General features: G+C 34.8%; 1 protein-coding gene across 1 annotated transcript in view; it reads left to right on the top strand.

The window, feature by feature from the left end:
- The window catches only part of astn2 (astrotactin 2), a 407,558-nt gene that overhangs the window by 133,046 nt on the left and 252,151 nt on the right, over nucleotides 1–22,361 (top strand). Inside the window, exon 4 of the mRNA XM_087790735.1 lies at nucleotides 16,572–16,724. Coding sequence (XP_087646861.1) covers nucleotides 16,572–16,724 — 153 coding nt within the window. The remainder of the gene's footprint in view (nucleotides 1–16,571; nucleotides 16,725–22,361) is intronic.

The following is a 22,361-nucleotide window of genomic DNA, read 5'->3' on the forward strand; positions in this document are numbered from 1 at the left end:
ACCAGACAGCCATTCGTTGCGAAACCACCATAAAATGTTCATTTAATTCTCACAGACTTGTCGTCTTTGAGATTCCATTAATAAAATACGAACCGCTTCATTAACGTGGTCCAACAAGAACGATACTGTAACACGAACCCTGCTCTGTATTTGCCCCAAAAAGGAATCATTATCCCGTTTGTCCAAATAATCATTGCGCTGCACTTTATTTCTCATTTCCTGCCACTGATCCGCCTTTGTCTTCATTAGCTAGGTATTAGTTACAGGATTTACTGTACTTGCTTCCTCCCAGAAAGAGGATACACGTCACTGTGGTGTTGTTGCTTATTAAAAATTTACGCACAGGATATTTCGCAAAGAGCAACACAGAGAATTGGATTTATTTATTTAATTTTCTTGCGACCTGCAATCTCGTCTTATTGTCCGTCCTGTCTGAGGCGGTCGGAGTGCAGCCTCAAACATTCATCTGATGACTCTGAAGTCACATCCATATTCATCCTAACCCACTGAGAACGCTGGGCTATAGATAGCGCTTTTAAACGCCAACAGAAGATGCAGGCAAAGGCTTGCGCTGATACAAAAAAAAAATAGTGGATCTAAAGGTGCACATGATGAGCGGTAGATAAGTGTTTGTCTTGTGCTGGTGTTTTGGAAACGATTTCTAAGATACTTTCTTCTGTCAATACGTATAAATCCCCGATGATCTCCGCTGTCTAAACCCAAGGCCTGGTGTCCTTCGTCTTGTGTTGTAAGGTAAGACAAATGGTGGGACTGATGATTGCTCCCGTTTGTTGTGTTTATCATTTACCTCGGCTGTCAGCTCCTGTTACTGTTGCTTGTCAACAAGTAGCTTTTGCTGGATTTGTTTGTTTTGAAGAAGTAGAATAAATAAATATTCCCCTGTTGGCTATAAACTGGAAAAAAATAAACACAATAATGATTATGCAAGATACATCATTTTGTATGAAGTGATCAAAATACAAGAAAATATTATTTATTCATTTTTTTTTCGGTTCAGGTAGGGACTTAAAGATTAGGGTGTGTATTGACAAGAATCTGGTGATACGCTACATATCATTATACAGTTGTTAGTATACATTGATAGTACTACTACTCGACAATACAGTACTAGTACTAGTATTGTCGAGAACTTGGTGTTCAAGAATTTACAGACCACATGACTCTTGACGAAGTCGTAACTGCTTTCATTTGATTTGAAACCAAAATATGTCCAAACATCAGCTTTAAAAGCTGCTGGAGTCACTGTATCTTCTCGTCCTCAGTCATCACTGGAATCTTGCAGGATTTCATTGTTCCTTAAGTTGCACAGGATGTGATGACTGTTGCCATCTAGTGGCCGCTAGTTTAACTTAAACACAAAAAGAACAAATACATTTTAATTGTAAGTAAAACAGATCTAATTATTTTATTTTAAACACACTTTATATAAATATAAACCATAAAAAATATTTTTTGAACATGATTTCAAAGCTTAAAAAATGAAAAAAACATTGATACAGTGCTGTTAAATATTAATACAGTATAGTGAAAAGAAAACTACCCCATTATATCGTAGTATTGTTACTTTCTAACACTGCTGTACAAGAGAAACTTAAAGTTCTTTCTAAATCTAAAATGTAGACAAAATACAAAATTATTTCATCTGTGATATATTTGTAGTATATTCCGAGTACTTGTAAAATTTACAGACCAGATGACTCTTGACAAAGACAAAACGTGTACAAATAGTCGACTGTGTCCTCTAATCCTCAGTAATCGCGGGGATCTCACATGATTTCATTAGTCCCTTCAGCCGCAGAGGACGTAATGACTGCTGCCATCTAGCTGTCGAAAATTTAATTGCAACACGAAAATCAGCAAACACATGTTTAATCGTAAATAATAAAAATAATAATAAAAAGAAAATATATTATTTGAAACACACTTCATTTAAATATAAACCATAATAATAAATATGGAGCAAAATATAATGTGAGCTGAGAAGCAAAAAAATCGATACAGTGCTGTTTAAAAATGTATTATTGACATGATCTCTCCATATTATCTCTTTTTCAAACTTATTTCCTCTTCTCCATCTCCCCCTTGGCTCCTTTAACAGCATCTCATTCCCAGCATTATCACCACTCAACTATTTTTTTTTAAACAGCCTCTTGTCGTCTCTTGACATTTCTTGGCCTACATTCATGTCTTTTCTTTTGTTGCTTCCCTTTTCCTTTTTCTGCATCCCTTTGTCTTCCACGCCACTTTTGTCATCTCCTCTTGGATACGTCTAACCTCTTACTCTCCATCCGTGTACCTGTCACAAGCCTGGAATGTTCCCAATGAGCCTGGGTGGATTTCTCTGTTAAAAAAAAAAATATATATATATATCCAGTCACACAAGGATAAAAAGTGTTGCTTCTTTACCGGCTATTCCATAACAGGGGAAGAGAGACCTCGGTTCAACAAAACGGATGTGATAAAATGTGAAACTCTGCCAGAATGTTGTTTCTTAGGCTGCGAACTGCAGATTTGCTGAAATTAAAAACAGCAGGCGAGGCGCTCCCTCCGCTCTCTTCGTGTCCACATGTGCTCCTGTGACTTGAAATGCTGCTGTTAGGTGGAGCGTCTAAGAATAGTACACTTCCAGGACAGACTGCTTCGTCTTAAAACATGCACGTGAGAGGCAGAGAGGTGGTCTTTAAACTGCCAACGGATGCATAAGTAATGAGACACGGTCCCTCTGGGTTTCTTTTAGACTTTTTTTTTTTTCAATATTGATGCTGTTTCGATGGTCAAAAATGAATAAAAAAATCCTTATTCCCATCAACTGGGTTTAATGCTGGTCTCTTATGAGGTCTTTAGTTTCGTAAACAATATACTGACTTAATATTTAACAGCACTGTATTACGTGTTTTTTTTCTATTTTTTTATTGTTTATATTTAACTGAAGAATGTTTAATGTTTTATTTACTTACAAATAACATGTGTTTCAATAAAACCTCCCCCCAAATAGATGGGGTCCTCCTCAGCTTAAGGAACAATGAATAAATGAATATAAATACAATTTTGATTTATAATGTAATAAAACATTGCTGATGAACACTTGAAGTATAAAAAGAACATATTTTCAAGGTTTTTTTTGCCTTTATTTCTATGATTTTTGGATGCAGTTTCTCTTCTTTCTGGTCAGTGTCATACCACGTTTACTATAAAGGAAATAGGAAAAATATGTACTTTGTTCAAATTACATGAGTGAAGCAACCCTTAGAAAGCATCTCAGCCATCAGTAGTAAGTTTAGCTGTAGTATTTCTTTATCTCAAATAATAGAACGTATGTTCTCTGTTAGTTTAACGTGACATTCATTTTATCGAACTGAAGTTTACTCACATTGAAATTACCTTAAAAAATATAGGGTTTGTTGGTTCAGAGTGTTTTGTCCTTTACTTTCCAAACTTCAGAGACATGTTTCCATTTTTTATTTTTTTGTCGTGATAACATTTACTCCACATTTATCTGCTGCGAAGTATTTCCAAATGCGAATGTAATTTCGTGTCTAAACAAGAAGGATCTGTCTCCCCTGCAGTTAATACAAAACTCAGCAAGAATTGTGACCTGCTCTAGTAGAAGAACTCACATTTCCCCGATCCTTAAAACTCTTCACTGGCTGCCAGTTTCTTTCAGGATCAACTTTTAAATTCTTGTTCTTACTTACAGATCTATTCATGGTCAGACCTTCCATCTGTAGATTCAGATCCAGCCTTACACCCCAGCTCGGGCTCTGAGGTCTGTGGATCAGAATCTACTGATGGTTCCTGAAAACGATTACGGACCAGAGGAGAGAAATCCTTCCAGGCTGTTGCTCCTAAGCTTTGGAACGATCTTTCTCATTGTTTGATGATCTACTGACTCCTTCAAGAAACGTCTTAAGACATTTTTATTTGAGCAGATATTCTTCTTCTGTTTATCCAGTACTTACGATACCAAAACTAGCATATATTTATAAATGATTGTCCATGTTGATGACAAATTCATACCGAAGTATTGGTTATTGTGACAACCCTAGTGTTAAGTATCCTTTACTTCCAAAAACTCCAGCGCTTGACTTTAACCTACTGTTCGTGACAAAGTTTTTGGTCATTCATTCTGAACCTAATAAAACTCACCCCTGCTCCAGCCCAGATGTATCAAGAACCCATCTGACCCGGGTCGGTTCCATAAAATGGAGAGAATAAATATGGTGATTAAAAAGCAATTTCGCAAAAATGTCAGATGGGTTATTATGCAGAAGTCGTGACATTTCGGTTCACACTCACATCCGTTCATTATCTCGACTTGATACATTGTCGACATCAGCTCAGTGGTGTGATTCTTAATCTCTTCCAACATTGGAGCTGTTAAGCAATTGGAAAAAAATGTTCATTTTTCAACTTCACTACTATGGTTTTATCTTTTGAGCGTGTTTTTCAAGGTATCAAAAAAAGCAACAGTTTATACTGAAAATATGTTGGGAAAACCAAAACAAATGACTTTAACTTTATCTTTCTTTTGACACAAAGGTTTAAGTCTATGGATATGTTTCTTACACTGTGGTATTGGGTAGTTTTGGGCTAATGGAGCTTCATGAAACAGTGTCATGTTGTTCAGAGGTCAGTAGGTGGCGCCATCAGTTTAAACATGATGTGATGTTTCATTAGTTGATCAAAACAAAGGAAAATAGTGCAGAGACCGCCATCTAGGATGGTACCTCTAAAGTGTACGGTGCGGTGCGTTTGTAGCAACGGTAATGAAAAAAATATTTGATCTTTATGACCTTATACTGGAGAATATAAGAATCTGACTCAAGACAAAGAAGATAAAGGAGAAATCAGAATAGGTTTAAAGTCACAACAATTTTACTTGCAAGGAGAGTTTAATAGAGAACCTTCTCATCATGTGTCCCATTTTCACTCTGAAGGAAGTATTATTAATAATTATGATTATCCGAGAGGCAGAACCAAGAAAAAAACATATTTGAATCAAATTAAAGCTGGTCTTAAGTGAAGTAAAGAAAGGTTGTTGTGTTTTCCTTCCTCAGGTCCTTCACGAGATTCTCACACATTCCATTTTCAACTGGGACCGAGCCTTGTTTTAAAGCAATGATTAACACGTGAATACCTGTGGATTAGAACATTTGATAATACACTCAACACACCAGCTCGATAATTTTCCTTTTTTTCAGTCCCTTGTTGTTGTTTATCATTTGAAACAGTATTTTTCTATTGGTGTTAAACCCCAAGGATTAACAAATCTACTCAACATCTTTACTAAGGCATTAATTGATAAGCAGATGTGACAAATACAATTAAAAAATGTTATTGAACACAAAGAAATGTACATCTATTGAGCAAGTTTTTTCAAAAAAGCAACAGATTATTGGAGGCATGGAAATATGTGGGGAAAATATATATAAATATGTTTCTTACTAGTAATAGGGCCACTTAAATCATGTTTTAAAAAAAAGGGATTAAAGTCATATAAAATACATTCATTACGAGATTGATTAAAGACAAAATATTTTAATGAGATTAACGTCGTATAAAATAAATGTATTACAAGACTCATATCATACAAAATATTTTATGAAGAGATTAAAATTGTATAAAATACCTTTATTACGAGATTCAAATCATACAAACTATTTTATTAAGATATTAACGTTGTATAAAATACATTTATCACAAGATTCATATCATACAAACTGTTTTATTAAGAGATTAAATTCGTATACAATATATTTCTTACGAGATTAATATCATACAAAATATTTTATTAAGAGATCAAAGTCGTATAAAATGCATTTATCACAAGATTTATATCATACAAAATATTTATTAAGAGATGAATTTCATATAAAATACATTTATTATGAGATTAATATCATACAAAATATTTTGCGAATTAATTAAATTTGTATAAAATACATTCATTACGAGATTGATGTCATACAAAATATTTTATTAAGAGATTAAAGTCGTATAAAATACATTTTGAACGAGATTCATATCATACAAAATACTTTATTAAGAGTTAAAGTCTTTCAAATGTATCAAATCAAAATGATTTTATGTTATCTTACCTGTTCATTGTATGTCATTATTTATTGATGATGATAATTGCAGTAAAAAATAAATCAAAGGGACCATTTGTTGGGAACTTTAACATCCACGGGACCAGAAAAAAAAAAAAAAAGACCTCAGCACTCTGCCACTGCGGCATGTCTTTGCTTCTCCGCGCACTGTAATCAATCTTCTTTACCACACCGCACGCTGTATCACCACTTACCTCGGGCTACGAGGGATTGAAGTGCCTCAAAACGCTGCTTGTCTCACTAACATTCGGCGGCGGGAACGTATACAAACAAACGGTGGAAAGATCAAGAGCCGTTCACGGACAGAGAGTCGTTGTTAAAGGCTTCAGTTTCTGACACGCCGGATTTCCCAGTCGGCTGCATCAGCATTTCCGTACAAGTCAGCTCAGTCATGTTCGTTTGACTTTCTGGTTTTCGAGACCTTCATTTTTTATTGTTTGCTGAACAGAAGAGTTGTATGTCTTCGATGAACGGTTTATTTATCTCTCTAAATGTGCAGGCATATTGTCTTCTATTTCACTTCTGCTGTTTATATTTCATTTAAATGCTCAACTTACGACTCACCGACATGCACTGCTTCAACTTTACAGCGCTTGAATCATAAAGCCTTAAGATTTGTCGTCTGGATTTACTGTTTTCAAATCTTGCTCACAAACTAGTTCCTGAACTCGGGGGAGGAATATATTAGCTGTACAGTGTAGTTTAATTTCATAATCATTCTCTCCTTTTTCCTGTTTTTTTTTAAAGCTAGTTTTGATCTCTTTAATGCTAGATTTGTATGTTTGTGTGGGATAAATTTTTTGAGTACAAAATTATGGCACCAGCAAAGTTAAGTAAAAAAAAAACGGGAAAAAACTTTGGATTTATTGGTAAGGTACGCAGTTATTAGCAAAGCCTACCTTCAAATTGAATTAATAATAAAACTATTACTATTTTATATGAGCATTTTATAAAAGCATTTATTCCTCAAAATCTGCCACGTGATGCTCATCCACCTTTACAATAATGTGTTGATGATGCTTCACGAAGCAGTAATTCCAGAGCCCAGCAGATGGCGCTGTTAGGTTTAATATAATGGGAGGTTTCATTAAAATTGTTGCCACGAGCCAGAGATTATCTAGTAAAGAGCACCATCTGAAAATATGGACAATGCTTTGTGAAGCTTCACCTGCCCGTCTATACTTTACAGCAGTGGTGTGTTGATGAAGCTTCATGAAACAGCTGATGAGGTATCATGATACAATGTTTTCATTTTGAAAGGCCACTAGATCGCATTGTTAGTATTAACATCATGTCAGGTTACAACGATTATGAAGAAGAAAGTCTAGTGGTCTTTCAAAATGAAATTCCATATTTGGTGGTTTCTCACTGAAAATGGTAATAACCAGAATTCTGATTCTGACACTGTATCATGATACCTCATCAGCTGTTTCATGAGGCCTCATCATATTATGTATGGCGCCAACAGATTCGTGCACAAATCCCATTTCTGACAAATTGAGAAAATAAAAAAAAATCACAATTAATTTCTGCCTTATTAGATGGCATGTCATATGTATCGTCATAATTGTATTATTATAATATTTTATCATATTATAATATATTATACCCTTATTACCTCTGTGATTAAGGTTACCATTTTTTTCCATTTTTCCTTTCTGTTGGCATCATAACCAAAAAGTCATAAACTAATTTAAGTTAGCAAAAAAGAATGTTGATAATGTTCATTTAACTGGAAGAAAAAAAATCCTATTATACGAATACAATTGGTGTTTTTGGGGTTTACATAGATTAATAATAAAGACAAATTTGAGTCACAACATGTCCAGCTTTAGCTAACAAGGTTGATTGAGAACTTTGGGAAATTATCCATAGGTATGAGAGTGTGTGTGAATGGTTGTCTGTCTTTGTATGCCCTTTGACCGACTCGCCCTATGATACTGGGATAGTCTCCAGACTCCCCGCGACCCCTCTAAGGGAGAAAGTGGTTGAAAATGAATAAATGAATGAATGTATTTCATCATATATTTAAACTGTATTAACAGTTATTTGTCAATTAAGGAATAAAATCTGAGGGAAAAGGATGTCATAATGGATTTTACAGAACAAATATGTACAAATTTAAGTTTGATTCATTGAGTTATATTATTCATAGTACCAAATTTTCCGGACTATAAGTCTCAGTTTTTTCCATAGTTTGGCCGGGGATACGACTTATACTCTGGAGCGAATTATGTGTGAAATTATTAACACATTATTAGCGGTATATCATTTAACATGTTATTTTCACACTAAACCGCAAGAGGGCGCTCTAGGCCTGTGTTGATAATTTTGACGTAGAAGAGGAAGCGCCGCATCTTCTACCTCAGGAGTTAGCGGAGTTGTTTAAAACTGACACCGAGCATGAAGATTTCTTTGGATTTTAGTTATTTGGAGTTACACGGATGCTTTGGTAAACTTCTTAGTATGTTATTTATGCTATAGTTATCTGAATAACTCTTAATATGTTATGTTAACATACCACGTTCTCAGTTGTGTCATGTAACGTAACATACCGTACAATTATTCAACTTGTTGTTGCCTCTATTCTATTTTTAGTTTAAATTGCCTTTGAAGATGACATGTCTGTTCTTGATGTTGGATTTTATCATATAAATTTCCCCCAAAAATGCGACTTATACTCCAGTGTGACTTATATATGTTTTTTCCTTCTTTATTATGCATGTTATGGCTGGTGCGACTTGTATTCCGGAGCGACTTATAGTCCAGAAAATACGGTACTCATTACAAAAGACCAGTACAACTACATCAATGTATATGCTAACAAACATCTCTTCGATTGGACGCAACAAATCACAATCCTTGAATATATTTGAACTTGCTATTTTAGTGACTCTCTGGTGGACCTGATACATGAATCATAGATTTGTCAGTTTAAACTAAAACGAAGGCGCATTTGCTTATTTATCATCTCATTACAACATTTTCTCAAATACATTATTCATTGGTCAAGTTTTCTTTTTTTTTGAAAACATCTTCAATTTGTGGTAAAACATAGAGAAAAAAATCCCGCTGAAAGTCAAACTGAACCAGGAAAGTTGTCCGAGATTGAAAATCGAAAGCAACAGACAAAGATTCACCCCGTTTAGTTGCGATTTAAGGAAGAGCGTGTAATCCCGAACCGGCCGGCTGAGAGGTTTGTAGAGGATCAGGGGAACTGTCAGGTCTCTTTGACCTTAACCACCGTAGTGATTTATGGACAAGACTTTTCGAGCTGATTCTGTTAGAAACTGGAAGCTGGTTTAGTGATCGAAGAACAGGGGTCATGTGCTCAGTTGTTCTGGCACTTGTTACAACACCAGCAGCGTTCCGCCTTTGTTGCAGCTTCAGTGTTGCTGATAAACACAAAGAAACTGTCTGTAACTGTCAAACTGTGAGGGAAAGTTTGTGTTCATTTAACAAAATATTTTGTTTTTAATATCATTAAATATGTTTAGTATTTATGGAAGTATTGGAAAAGCTTCCCATTTAAAAAAATATAATTATATTATATAAGTATTGCAGTAGTTGAACCAGGAATAAAAGATCCCTTATAACGTACACGTGCAATGGTCGTAGCTGAATGGATTAAAGCTAATGGCCAGTATGTCCAAAACATCAGCTGTAAAAGCTACTGAAGTCAATTGTATCCTCTTGTCCTCAGTTATTGCTGGGGTATTGCAGGATTTAATTTATTTTTAGCTGTGGATGCGTAATTTTGGCCGACATCTAGCGGTAAGTTTAATCGAAAAACAAAAATGTACATAAGCTGTGAATATTTGTACGTTTATTGTAAATAATGATAAAAAAAATTGCATTTCAAATACACTTTAAAATAAACTGAAACTGAAACTGAGGTACACCATTAAGATGCTCATAATTATTCATTGTTATTATTGATCTTTATAATGGTTTTATGTTGTATATTTTTATTTTGAATGTTTTTTTATATGTGTATATTTACTGTATGTCTTAATATAATGTGTTTCTATGGTTAATATTTGTTTTTTTAACTTCCTTGACAACCTAAATTTCCCCCGATGTGGGAAGAATATAGGCATATCTTATCTTATTACAGAATTAGCCAAATCACCTCTAGCTTTTAATGCATACGCATATTTGTCAATAAAGAACAAAGGAGGCAAACATATATATAAATATTGGAAATATCAATGTTTTTACAATAAGGTAAACTTTCCTGAACATTAAAGGGATAATATAGACGTTTACAAATGTTTTTAATGTCTCAAAATCTCTGGTGTGCCGACACAACGAGATGCAGGTTTTTTTTTCCATCATCTTCCTGGACAAAAGTATTTCATTACTACATTCCAAAAACTTCTTTCTGACGTGGAAACTCGGTGACTCTCCGGACAGGTCGTACCGACAAAGTTGGGTAGTGAGTGTCATGGTTATAGTTCTACTACATGAGTATCATTGCAGTCAATAGGATAGAAAAGTATGTCAAAATGATTGCCATGATTAGTGATATCTGTCTCTTTGCTGCCTGTTTGACTAGTTTCCACACAGTATCGCTAATATTTATGTTAACAAATCAAATACTTGACTGACAAATCCTTCACTTTCCGATTGAATTGCGACTTGGCCCCACATCATTCACTTTTACTGACATTTTAACAAAGACTCTCTGGCTGTTCCTTGAAACACTTGGCAGCATTCACGCCACTGTGGCAGCTCTTTAGGGCATACTTCCCTGCCTGCGTCTCCTTCGCTTGTGTTCAGCTTTTCTCGTGAGGCTGCGTGTCGAGCCCTTTCCTCCCGTCTGCAGCGTGAAACCTCCCGGTGATCCCCTTCGTTACACGGCCACTGGTGTCTTTCACGCTTACATCGAAGCTTGTTTTGACTTCACACACCATATTTTCCTTATCCTTATGTATCTAAGAGCTTTCTTAGGATCATGGCAATAGATTTTATAGACAGAAGAAGTGGTTTCATTGGAAATAATCTGGCAATACGGTACATATCACGATTCAGGTTCAACAAAAAGGATATATAAGTATATATTTGCAGTATTGTCGAGTACTTGACTCTGGTGTTGCAGAATTTACAGACCACATGACTCTTGACAAAGTCGTAACTGCTTTCATTCGTTTTGACACCAAAATGTGTCAAAACATCATCTTTGAAAGCTGCTGAAGTCGACTGTATCCTCTCATCCCCAGTCATTGCTGGGATCTCGCAGGATTTAATCGTTCGTTTAGCTGTCGGCGTAATGACTGCTGCCATCTACTGGCCGGATGTTTAATTGCAGCCCTAAAATGAAGAAAAGCATCCATTCAAAATGAAGAAAAGCATCCATTCACGTCTGTTTCTCTTTTAAGATTTCTTTGCTACACTTCTTAAGGAGAGCCGATGATCTAGAATCCAATATAAAGTGTTACTTTGTCCCCGTTTGAGACAATTATGATCACATGGTCTTTGTAGACGCTGTGTTTATCAGTGATAAACTGAAGAGAAGAATCGGCTCTTACTGAGCTTCGTGTTCTCTTAGTTGGTGGTACGATTACTGTCCAGTGCTGTTGAGCAATACTGGGCAACATAGTTTGTAATGCTTTCTTTATAAAATCTAATTTTGTTATTATTATTTTTGAACGAGACTCCAATAATTTCCACCATAGGATGTTGTTACCTCAGGGTCAGGCACAAGGGATACCTCAAACACATTTTTTTTTGGTCCTTCGGGTCACCTTGAACCAGAGATTACACCATGGTTAAGGCAGCAGATCACTTATTTACTGTGAATATTATCATTGTTGTTATTGTGGTTATTGTTGTTATAGTAGTGATCATTTCTATCGTGTTTGTGTTTATTAACCTCCTGTCAGATTGTTTGGCAAATCATAACATTACTGCATGAAAACAACAATAATAAAAACAAAAGAAATGACAATCGCTTAACAAGCACAATAATATCAACAATGATAATGACAATAACATAACAACCACAAAATAACAACAACACAAATAATAACAAAAACAAAAACCACAATAAAAACAACCACATACAAACCATTTAAAATTACATTACGATTACAATAACAATTAAAAACAAAAACCTAATAACAACAACGACAACAACGACAACAACAACAATGATAAAAATATGCACAGTGAATAAGTGATCACCACTAGAGCCATAACCGTTGTCAAATCTCAGGGTCAAGGTGAACCAAAAGCCTGAAAACAAATGTGTTTGTAGTATCCCTTGAGTTGTCTCTGGGTCAAGTTGACCCAGTCATTCATACCTAAACCGTATTCCGTATTTTTCAGACCTTAAAAAACATTTGATTTTTTCAAAGCGACTCGAAAGGCCAGAAACAAATGAGTTTGAGGTATCCCTTCTGTTACCACTGGATCATCGTGACCCGTTGGCCAAAAAACAGATGTTTGTAGTATCCCTTGTCTCCCCGAGTCACATTGACCCTGAGTTAACTTGTAGTCCTGTTAATTGTTACATGTTTCAAGAGGTTATTTTTTGCATTTTTATTCTTAATAAAAAATGTTTATTTCAAATTTGGGGATCTTTTTAATCTTTGTTGTATCGAAAATGGTGTTGAGTATTTTCTTGAGTGTCAGTATCGAGCTGACCCTTGGGGAGTCATTTTACGGGTCTTAAAAATATGGTTCATCATTAGTAATGCTAACACAACCAATAATTTACATTATATATATATATATATTTTTTATTTTCTTAACTACACACAGTTGTATCATCAAATCAAAGTGCTTGTAAATACTGGTCTTCAGAATTGACTCTCCTGTCAGATTGTTCAGCAAATCATAACATGATATGCTCTGGGAGTGTCTGGGCCGTCGCTCCAGCCTCCATCGTGTCTATTTGCTTAAATTAAGCAATTTGTTTATCACCGTCTTGATATTCAGTAAATGGGAGCAACTTTTTACTCCAGAGAAAATAGATCCGCTTATCTGTGAAGCGGAAGCTTGCGGGCAAAATTATCAGATGGAGTGGCAGGAATTAATGGCACAGGGTGACAAACTGAATTTCACAAATATGTTTTAGTTAAGTTAAAGTAAGTAAGTAAGTAATATTTGTTTAACACATTTCTAGACTAGGGTCACAAAGTGCTTAAACAATCAAAAAATACTAGATGATTAAAATGTCAAGACAACACCGAGAACAACACAGGAATCTCAGAAAATCAAGGAAAAGTCTGCACAAATAAAAGTGTCTTAAGATGTAAGATTCTTGAAGGAGTCAGAAGATCATCAAACACAGAGGGAGATGGTTCTAAAGCTTAGGAGCAACAGTCTGGAAGGATTTCTCTCCTCTCCATGAATAGATCTGAAAGTAAGAACCAGAATTTTAAAGTTGATCCTGAAAGAAACTGGCAGCCAGTGAAGAGTTTTAAGGATCAGAGAAATGTGAGTTCTTCTACTATAGCGGGTCAGAATTAGGAGTTTTATATCAACTGCAGGCGAGACAGATCCTTGTTAAGACATGAAACTGTTACAATAGTCCAGACGAGAAGACATTTTCCTAAGTTTAGAGATTTTTCTCAGTTGCTGAGTGTTTTTCATAAAGAGTTAGTGTGTCAATCAAGACATTATATCTTCTTTCTTGCTCTTGTTGCAATCCCTTTTAGATTGTGATGGTCTGATGAAGCTTAATGAAGCAGTGTCATTATGTTCAGAGTCCACTAGATGGCGTCTCTGCACTATTTTCCTAGGTTTTGTACAACTGTTCTAATGAAACATCACATCATTTTTAAACTGATGGTGCCACCTACTGACCTCTAAACAACATGACCCTATTTCATGAAGCTTCTTTAATACATCACTACCTACCATACATTTTTTTTTTTTTTTTACCTTTCTATCGATCTGCCGCACGTTCTAAGCGTTTAAAAAAAAGTAGCAGCTAATAGTCCTGAAATGACGGTTGTCAATTTTTATCACCATTAATCTTATTTTATTTAATGTTGAATTAGCTTTTTTAAATTTTTGTTATAAATGACTGTATTTTGTCAGGAAGGATATTGTGTGTGGCAGATAAACCTTGGTCTGTTACCAACTCTGTCCAGAAAATCATTATCTGAAATCACCAATCAGCACCAGGCCAGATCTGTTGGGCCGACGAATAATTGTTGTGGTGCTCGCGGCGGATAATGAGGACACGTGGCGGTCGGTCAATGAGAAGCAGCATCGGCCCAAGGAGGTTTGAAGGGTGTTCAAACGAAATTCATCATGGGGGAAGAGCATTGAGTTAAGCCCCAACAATTCAAGCCTAAATTGTTTTTGTTTTTTGTTGCATCTAACAAAAGTTTTGCATATTTTTTGTGATACAAATTATAATAATAATAGTAACAATGACAATAATATTAAGTATATTAACATCAACAACATAATTAACAACAAATACAATGATAATAATAATTATAACAATAATATTAACATTATTAACAACAAAAATAGCAAAAACAAACACAACAATAATAATAATAACAAAAACAATAATAATAAAAATATGAACAACAAAAATAACAAAAGCAACAATAATATTAACAATATTAACAACAACAGCAAACACAACCACAATAATAATGATAACAGCAACAAAAACAAAAAACATGATAATAATAATATTAATAAGCATCATAATAATGAATACAACAATGACAGCAGCAATAATAGCACAAACACGAGAATCACAATAATAAAAACAACATAACAACAATGACAGAGTACAAACAAAAATAGCAACAACAAACACATCAATAATTCTAATAATAATAATAATAATAATAACAATATGAACACCTAAAATAACAACAAAAAACACAACAAAAATACTATTTACAATATTAACAACAACAAAATAACTACAACAAACACAACCAGAATAATATTGATAACAACAACAAAAACAGCACTATTGACAACAACAACAAAAAATACACAAAATAATAATAAGCATCATAATAATAAATACAACAAGAACAACACAACAATGAGAGCCACACTAATAACAAGAACATGGGAGACACAATAATAAAAACAACATAACAACAATGACAAAGTACAAACAAAAATAGCAACAACAAACACATCAATAATTCTAATTCTAATAATAATAACAATATGAACACCTAAAATAACAACAAAAAACACAACAAAAATAATATTTACAATATTAACAACAACAAAATAACAACAACAAACACAACCAGAATAATATTGATAACAACAACAAAAAACAGCACTATTGACAACAACAACAAAAAATACACAAAATAATAATAAGCATCATAATAATAAATACAACAAGAACAACACAACAATGAGAGCCACACTAATAACAAGAACATGGGAGACACAATAATAAAAACAACATAACAACAATGACAACAACAATAATAACAACAACACAATGGTGACAGCAAAAATAATAGCAACAACCTGAATAAAAACAAAAATAAAACTGTAATTATAACTGTCATAACAATCATATGCACAGTGATTTAGCGCCACAGCCTTTAAGCAAGACTGTTGATGGTTTGTTTCCATCTTGCTACAACATTAATAATTTCTATTAGGAGTTTCCTCTGTTGTCTCTGTGCTTGAGTGGGTTTACTCTACTTCACCTCAGGCGCTCCCACATACATTTAAAGACTCTAAATTGTCTGTTTGTCTCTAAGTGTGAGTGCTTGTTGTTGTCGTTCAAATTGTTGTTGTTGTCGTTTTTTTGTGCTTACTGTTGCAAACCTACATATTTTGCAGGTTGTTGTGGATGTGATGGTGGTCTTGCAACTAAAAATATGTTATCATGCTGTGAATGCGGTTGCTTCTCCTCGCGTCCTCATCCTTCCTCACCCTTCTGCTTCCACACTCTCATTTGGATGCGTGATGAGGGTCTTCTGGGAGCAACACATCACCATTATTCATGGCCAGAGTACACCTCGGAGCCAGACTGACGGATCAGAAGACGTGGATGATAGTCCGACCCTGATGGATGACCCGTCTTCGGAGAGACGGGCCCGAGCGTCTCGATTGAAGTTTTCCAACTTTCTGTTTTTTTTCCCCACCCTCACAATTGTGTTGTTGAGGAATTGGCCCCGGCTGAGTGATGAACGTGGTCAGAGATATTGTCTACAGTGATCCAGGTTTCTACTTCAAGTGATAGATTTATTTGTCATTTCCTTTCCAGTTAGAAGAAGGAAGATTGCACCGTTAGTATCCCGCGCCGCCGGTGATTGTTCATCAGGGTGAACCTGCTGGCAAAGACATGGAGAAATCGTTGAAAGAACAAACAAATTCGCGACTGACAAAATAGAACGTTTACGTCTTTTCTTCTCGTTTATCTCGTCCTCACCGCGACGTGGAAGGGCTTGTTTATCGTCAATAATGTTGTTTTTTCCGTAGGTTTTGATGCGAACGAGGAGGCGGTCGAGGATCTGATGCAGAGATTCCACGATGGTTTTCTGGTTCCGAACACGCCGGCGGAGCTTTCCCACTACCAGCACGTCATGCACAGCTCGTCCACGGGCCGCCGGAGGGTCCCGAGTCACACCAGAGGTACGAGGATCTTTGTTTTTCCTGCGTCGCCGACTATATGAATATTCATGAAAACTCGCTACAATATTTACTGTGCGCTGACACTTTCATGGGACAGGTGTTATACGGATATAATTAGAAGTCGCTGCTTAATTTATACACCTCATTTTGGATTAGGGTTCACAACATCATGGCAAATTAGATGTGGGAGCACCATGGTTTTGGTCTGAATATTTTATGGTTGTTTGAGAGCATCACGTGTTTTTCTTGTAAATTCAAAAAGAGTCAATTATTACATTTTAAAAAGGATTATTGTGGTTTTCAATTTTGTTATTTTTGTCATTTTGTCTGTATTCTTTTCTTATTGTTGGTTTCAGTCATATTTCTTGTTCTTCTGCTTTGGGGGATGGATGGATAATGAGGGTGAAGATGATGATGATTTTGATGGTCATAAAGATGATGAAGATGAAATGATGATGATGACGGTGATGGTGGTGATGAAGATAAAGATGATGATGATAATAACGATGAAGATGATGAAAGTAAAATCATAATGATGAAGATGACAATGATGATGATGATGATGATGAAGATGATAATTGTGATGATGACAATTTAATGAAATTGATGATGATGATGAAGAATATGATCTTGATGATTATGATAAAAATGATGATAATGTTCAAATGAGGATATTGATGGTGAAGATTATAAAGATTAAGATGACAGTGATGATCATGATCATGATGATGATGAAGGTTAAGTTTTGATGATAAAGATGAAGATGGTAATTTGTGATGATGACATTTCAATGAATATTATGATGAAATGATGATTGGTGATGAGATATAGATGATAATGATGATGATAATGATGATGATGATGATGATGATAAAGATGATGATAATGTTCAAATGAGGATATTGATGATGAAGATTTAGAAGATGACAATGATGATGATGATGATGATGAAGGTGAAATGTTGATGATAAAGCTGCTGATGATGATGATGAAGGTGAAATGTTGATGATGATGATGATGAGGGTGAAATGTTGATGATGATGATGATGATTGGTGATGATGACAATTTAATGAAGATGATGATGATTGGTGATGATGAAGATGAAGATGATGATGATGATGAAGGTAATATAGGTAAGATGATCATGATGATTACAAAGAAAGTGACTGTGACAGTAAAAGTGACGATGTTGATGCAGATGATGAAGGTAATATTAACAATGAAGATGATGACTGTGATGGTGATGATGGTGATGAAGATGCTGATAATGATGATGATAATAAAGAATTTGCAGATATGAAGATGATGATGCAGATGGTGATGAAGATGATGAAAGTAATTATGATGGTGAAGATGATAATGATTACGATGATGATGATGATTGTTGTTATTTTTGTTGTTATAATATAACAACAAATAAACTTAACTTCATTTCTTTATTTTTGAACACAATAAGTTATCATGTATGTGCAGTTTTGCTTTATATCGAACACCTTTCTGTACAGCATTTCCTTTATTGGAACAAACAAGTAAACAATAATTAATAATGTAAATTTAAAATAAACACTTTATTTAATCCTTAAAACTGTTTGTGAATTCAGATGGTTATACTTCAACCAAGTTAAAATATATGATCTGTGTCTAATATGTATTTATTGAAAAATAATCATCACATTTTATTTTGCTGACAAACAAAAAACAAGCTCATCTGGTTAAATAAAAGAGAAATGTTATTGTATTTCCAACCCATTTTTCAATGTCATTCTCCAAGTTCCTTCATTTGATTTACAATCATTACAGTTTAAAATTGAAAAAAAAGTCATCGGCGTAAATTCAGTGTCGTAATATCAGCTTCTTATTTCTACATTAACATTTAGTTCAAACTGCAAACTCTAAAGTAATGACTGTGCCGACGGCCGGACATGCATGTGTGCGTTTGAAGAATGAACTCAGTCCCAGTGACCTTTAGCTAGATCCGGCTCTAACCTTTTGGAGTTTAAATTGACTTCATCTGGACATTTATCATTTTAATAAAATCCGCCTAGATTGATTCGCGTCAAAGTCCACTTTTAACTGCCACGTGCCGAGAAACTTTTTTTCAACTAATTTTCATAACATTCATTTTGGCTTCTCAATAAATCCAAAATCAGACGTTGCAAGAAACACAAGCCTGAGTGAATCGTTCTCCGCACTCAACGACAACTTATCACAGGGAAAATAGTTTTTTGAGGTCATTCTCTCGCTGATCAATCCAAGTTTTAACGCACATCATTTGTAACTGTTTGTGGTTATTATACCGACTTCATTCAGAGAGCCTTAACAACAACATCAACTACACTAATGACACATTTCAGCAACGTGTTTTGAGCTCAAACTACTTTGTTATCCCTGAGATTGCAGTAGAAGTGTTGGACATCCGGACAGATTGTGTAGAAACAAGCTTCAAAAATAAACTTGTTTAATTTTTTGGGGGGATAAATGCCTCTTGTCGAGGCTTCAATACAAGAAGGAAGTTACAGACGAGTGGTATGGAGGTATTATTATTATTATTATTATTATTTGGATGTTTTAAAGTGTGTTTTTGGGTGAGGATGAAGCTAGCCTAGCAAAGTCCACTAAAACAACCTTAAAATATGGACTTTTAAAAAAGAAATTTCCGAAAAATTCCTCATGTCGAGGCTTCAATACAAGATGGTCATTACAGTCGAGCAGTATGGAGGTATTTGAATGTTTTTAAGTGTCTTTTTTGACAAAGATGGAGCTGACCTAGCAAAGTCAGCTAAAACAACCTTGAAATATGGACTTTTAAAAAAGAAATTTCAGAAAAATTCCTCTTTTCGAGGCTTCAATACAAGAGGGACGTTACAGAAAAGCAGTAAGGAGGTATTTGGATGTTTTTAAGTTTGTCTTTTTGGGCGAGGATGAAGCTAGCCTAGCAAAGTCCTCTAAAACAACCTTAAAATATGGACTTTTAAAAAAGAAATTTCCGAAAAATTCCTCATGTCGAGGCTTCAATACAAGATGGTCGTTACAGTCGAGCAGTATGGAGGTATTTGGATGTTTTTAAGTGTCTTTTTTGACAAAGATGGAGCTGACCTAGCAAAGTCAGCTAAAACAACCTTAAAATATGGACTTTTAAAAAAGAAATTTCAGAAAAATTCCTCTTTTCGAGGCTTCCATACAAGAGGGACGTTACAGAAAAGCAGTAAGGAGGTAATCAACGTTAATAAAGTGCAGTCTAAGTCTAAGTCCAAGTCTAAGGTATTTGGATGTTTTTAAGTTTGTCTTTTTGGGCGAGGATGAAGCTAGCCTAGCAAAGTCCAATAAAACAACCTTAAAATATGGACTTTTAAAAAAGAAATTTCAGAAAAATTCCTCTTGTCGAAAGAGGGACGTTACTGACGAGCAGTATGGAGGTATTTGGATGTTTTGAAGTTCGTATTTTAGGATGAAGGATGAAGGATGAAGCTAAAAGTCAGCTAAAAACAACCTTAAGATATGTACTTATTTAATTGTTTTAACAAATAATTCTTCATTTCGAGGTTTCAATACCAGATCGACGTTACAGACGAGCAGTATGGAGGTATTTGGATGTTTTGAAGTTCGTATTTTAGTATGAAGGATGAAGGATGAAACTAAAAGTCAGCTAAAAACAACCTTAAGATATGTACTTATTTAATTGTTTTAACAAAAAATTCTTCATTTCGAGGTTTCAATACCAGATCAACGTTACAGACGAGCAGTATGAAGGTATTTGGATGTTTTGAAGTTCGTATTTTAGGATGAAGGATGAAGGATGAAGCTAAAAGTCAGCTAAAAACAACCTTAAGATATGTACTTATTTAATTGTTTTAACAAATAATTCTTCATTTCGAGGTTTCAATACCAGATCAACGTTACAGACGAGCAGTATGAAGGTATTTGGATGTTTTTAAGTGTCTTTTTTGGTTGAAGACGACGACGACTGGATGCCAGTTGCTATGTTAGCATTGACATACATTTTTGTCTATAACTCTAAAAAGTAACAGATTACTCTGAAAATAATCCCAATTCTTAGTCGACATTAGGGTGAGTAGAAAATGAGTGAAGTTTAAATTTTGGGTGAATCGCTTTAAGCTCATAGTGAGCTTCGAATCTACCACCAAAAAAAATTGCTCTACAACATTTGACAGTAAATATGAATTCATAGACGCAACAGCAATAGCAGGAAATAAATAAAGGATTATGTAAACTCTAACTTCTGCGATAAACAGTCTTGGTCGTGTTTGGTCTCGATGTTTCCTTGAACTATTCGTACAAAGGCGTCTGCTTTTGAAGACATTTCACCTTTTATCCGATTTTGTTTTGACAGACAAACATCACATACAAGAGAAATAAATGGTTTGCTCCTACATAACGTTTTATAAAACTCCCAAAGCGCTTGAAAGAAAGTTTTGCAATCACTCACTCATGTGTTCTAATATTTTGATGGGGTTTTATAAAATCTGTCTTATATAGAGTTGTTTCACTCAGAAATGAAACAAAGAAGACTTGAGAATTGTAATTAATGTAGTCCATCCATCCACCCACCCCTCCATTTGTTAATATATATCCATCCATCCAGCCATGTACATCAATCAGTTTATCCATCCATCTATTTATCTAGTCATGCCTCTATTTATAACATTTATCAATCCATCCATCCATCTATGTATCTAATCCTCCATCCATTTATTTAGTATCCATCTATTTAATAATTCATCTATTCATTAATCTATTCATTCATACATTCATTTAATACTCCTTCCATCCATGTATCTATTCATCAATGTATCTATCCCTTTTTATATTTCTATCCATTTATCTATTCATCCATCCCTCCATTTATCTAATCATCCATCTATGTATTAATATATCAATCCATCTCTGTATCTATTCATTTAACATTTATCTAATCATCCATTTATTTATCTATTCATCCATCCATCCATTTATCTAATCATTCATCTATTTACTTTTCCATCCATCTATTTATCTATGCATCCATCTATTTATCTTATAATCCTTCCATACATTTATCTAATACTCCATCCATCCGTCCGTCCGTCCGTCCGTCCATCCATCCATCCATCCATCCATCCATCCATCCATCCATCCATCCATCCATCCATCCATCCATCCATCCATCCATCCATCCATCCATCCATCCATCCATCCATCCATCCATCCATCCATCCATCCATCCATCCATCCATCCATCCATCCATCCATCCATCCATCCGTCCATCCATCCGTCCATTTATCTAATCATCTGTCCATCCATTTGTCTTCTCATCCATTTATTTATTCATCAATTGATATATTTATCCTACAATCCTCTAATCCATTCCTCAATTAATCCGTCCAACCATCCATCCATATTAGAACAATACATCCATCCACCCATGTATCTATTTATGGATTGAATCATTGATCTATTCATCCATCCACACATCTCTCCATTCACCATCTATGCATGCAACTATTTATGAATCTACTCTTTAAACAACATTCAATACACAACATACTCTTGGATCAAAAGGAAATTGAAACATTTGTGTTTAAAAACAGGAATTAGGGTCAATGCTTACCTATGTAGCGAAGTTATCCTGAATATT

Source organism: Callionymus lyra, chromosome 5 (assembly GCF_982586985.1).
Source record: "Callionymus lyra chromosome 5, fCalLyr1.hap1.1, whole genome shotgun sequence".
NCBI lineage: Eukaryota > Metazoa > Chordata > Actinopteri > Syngnathiformes > Callionymidae > Callionymus > Callionymus lyra.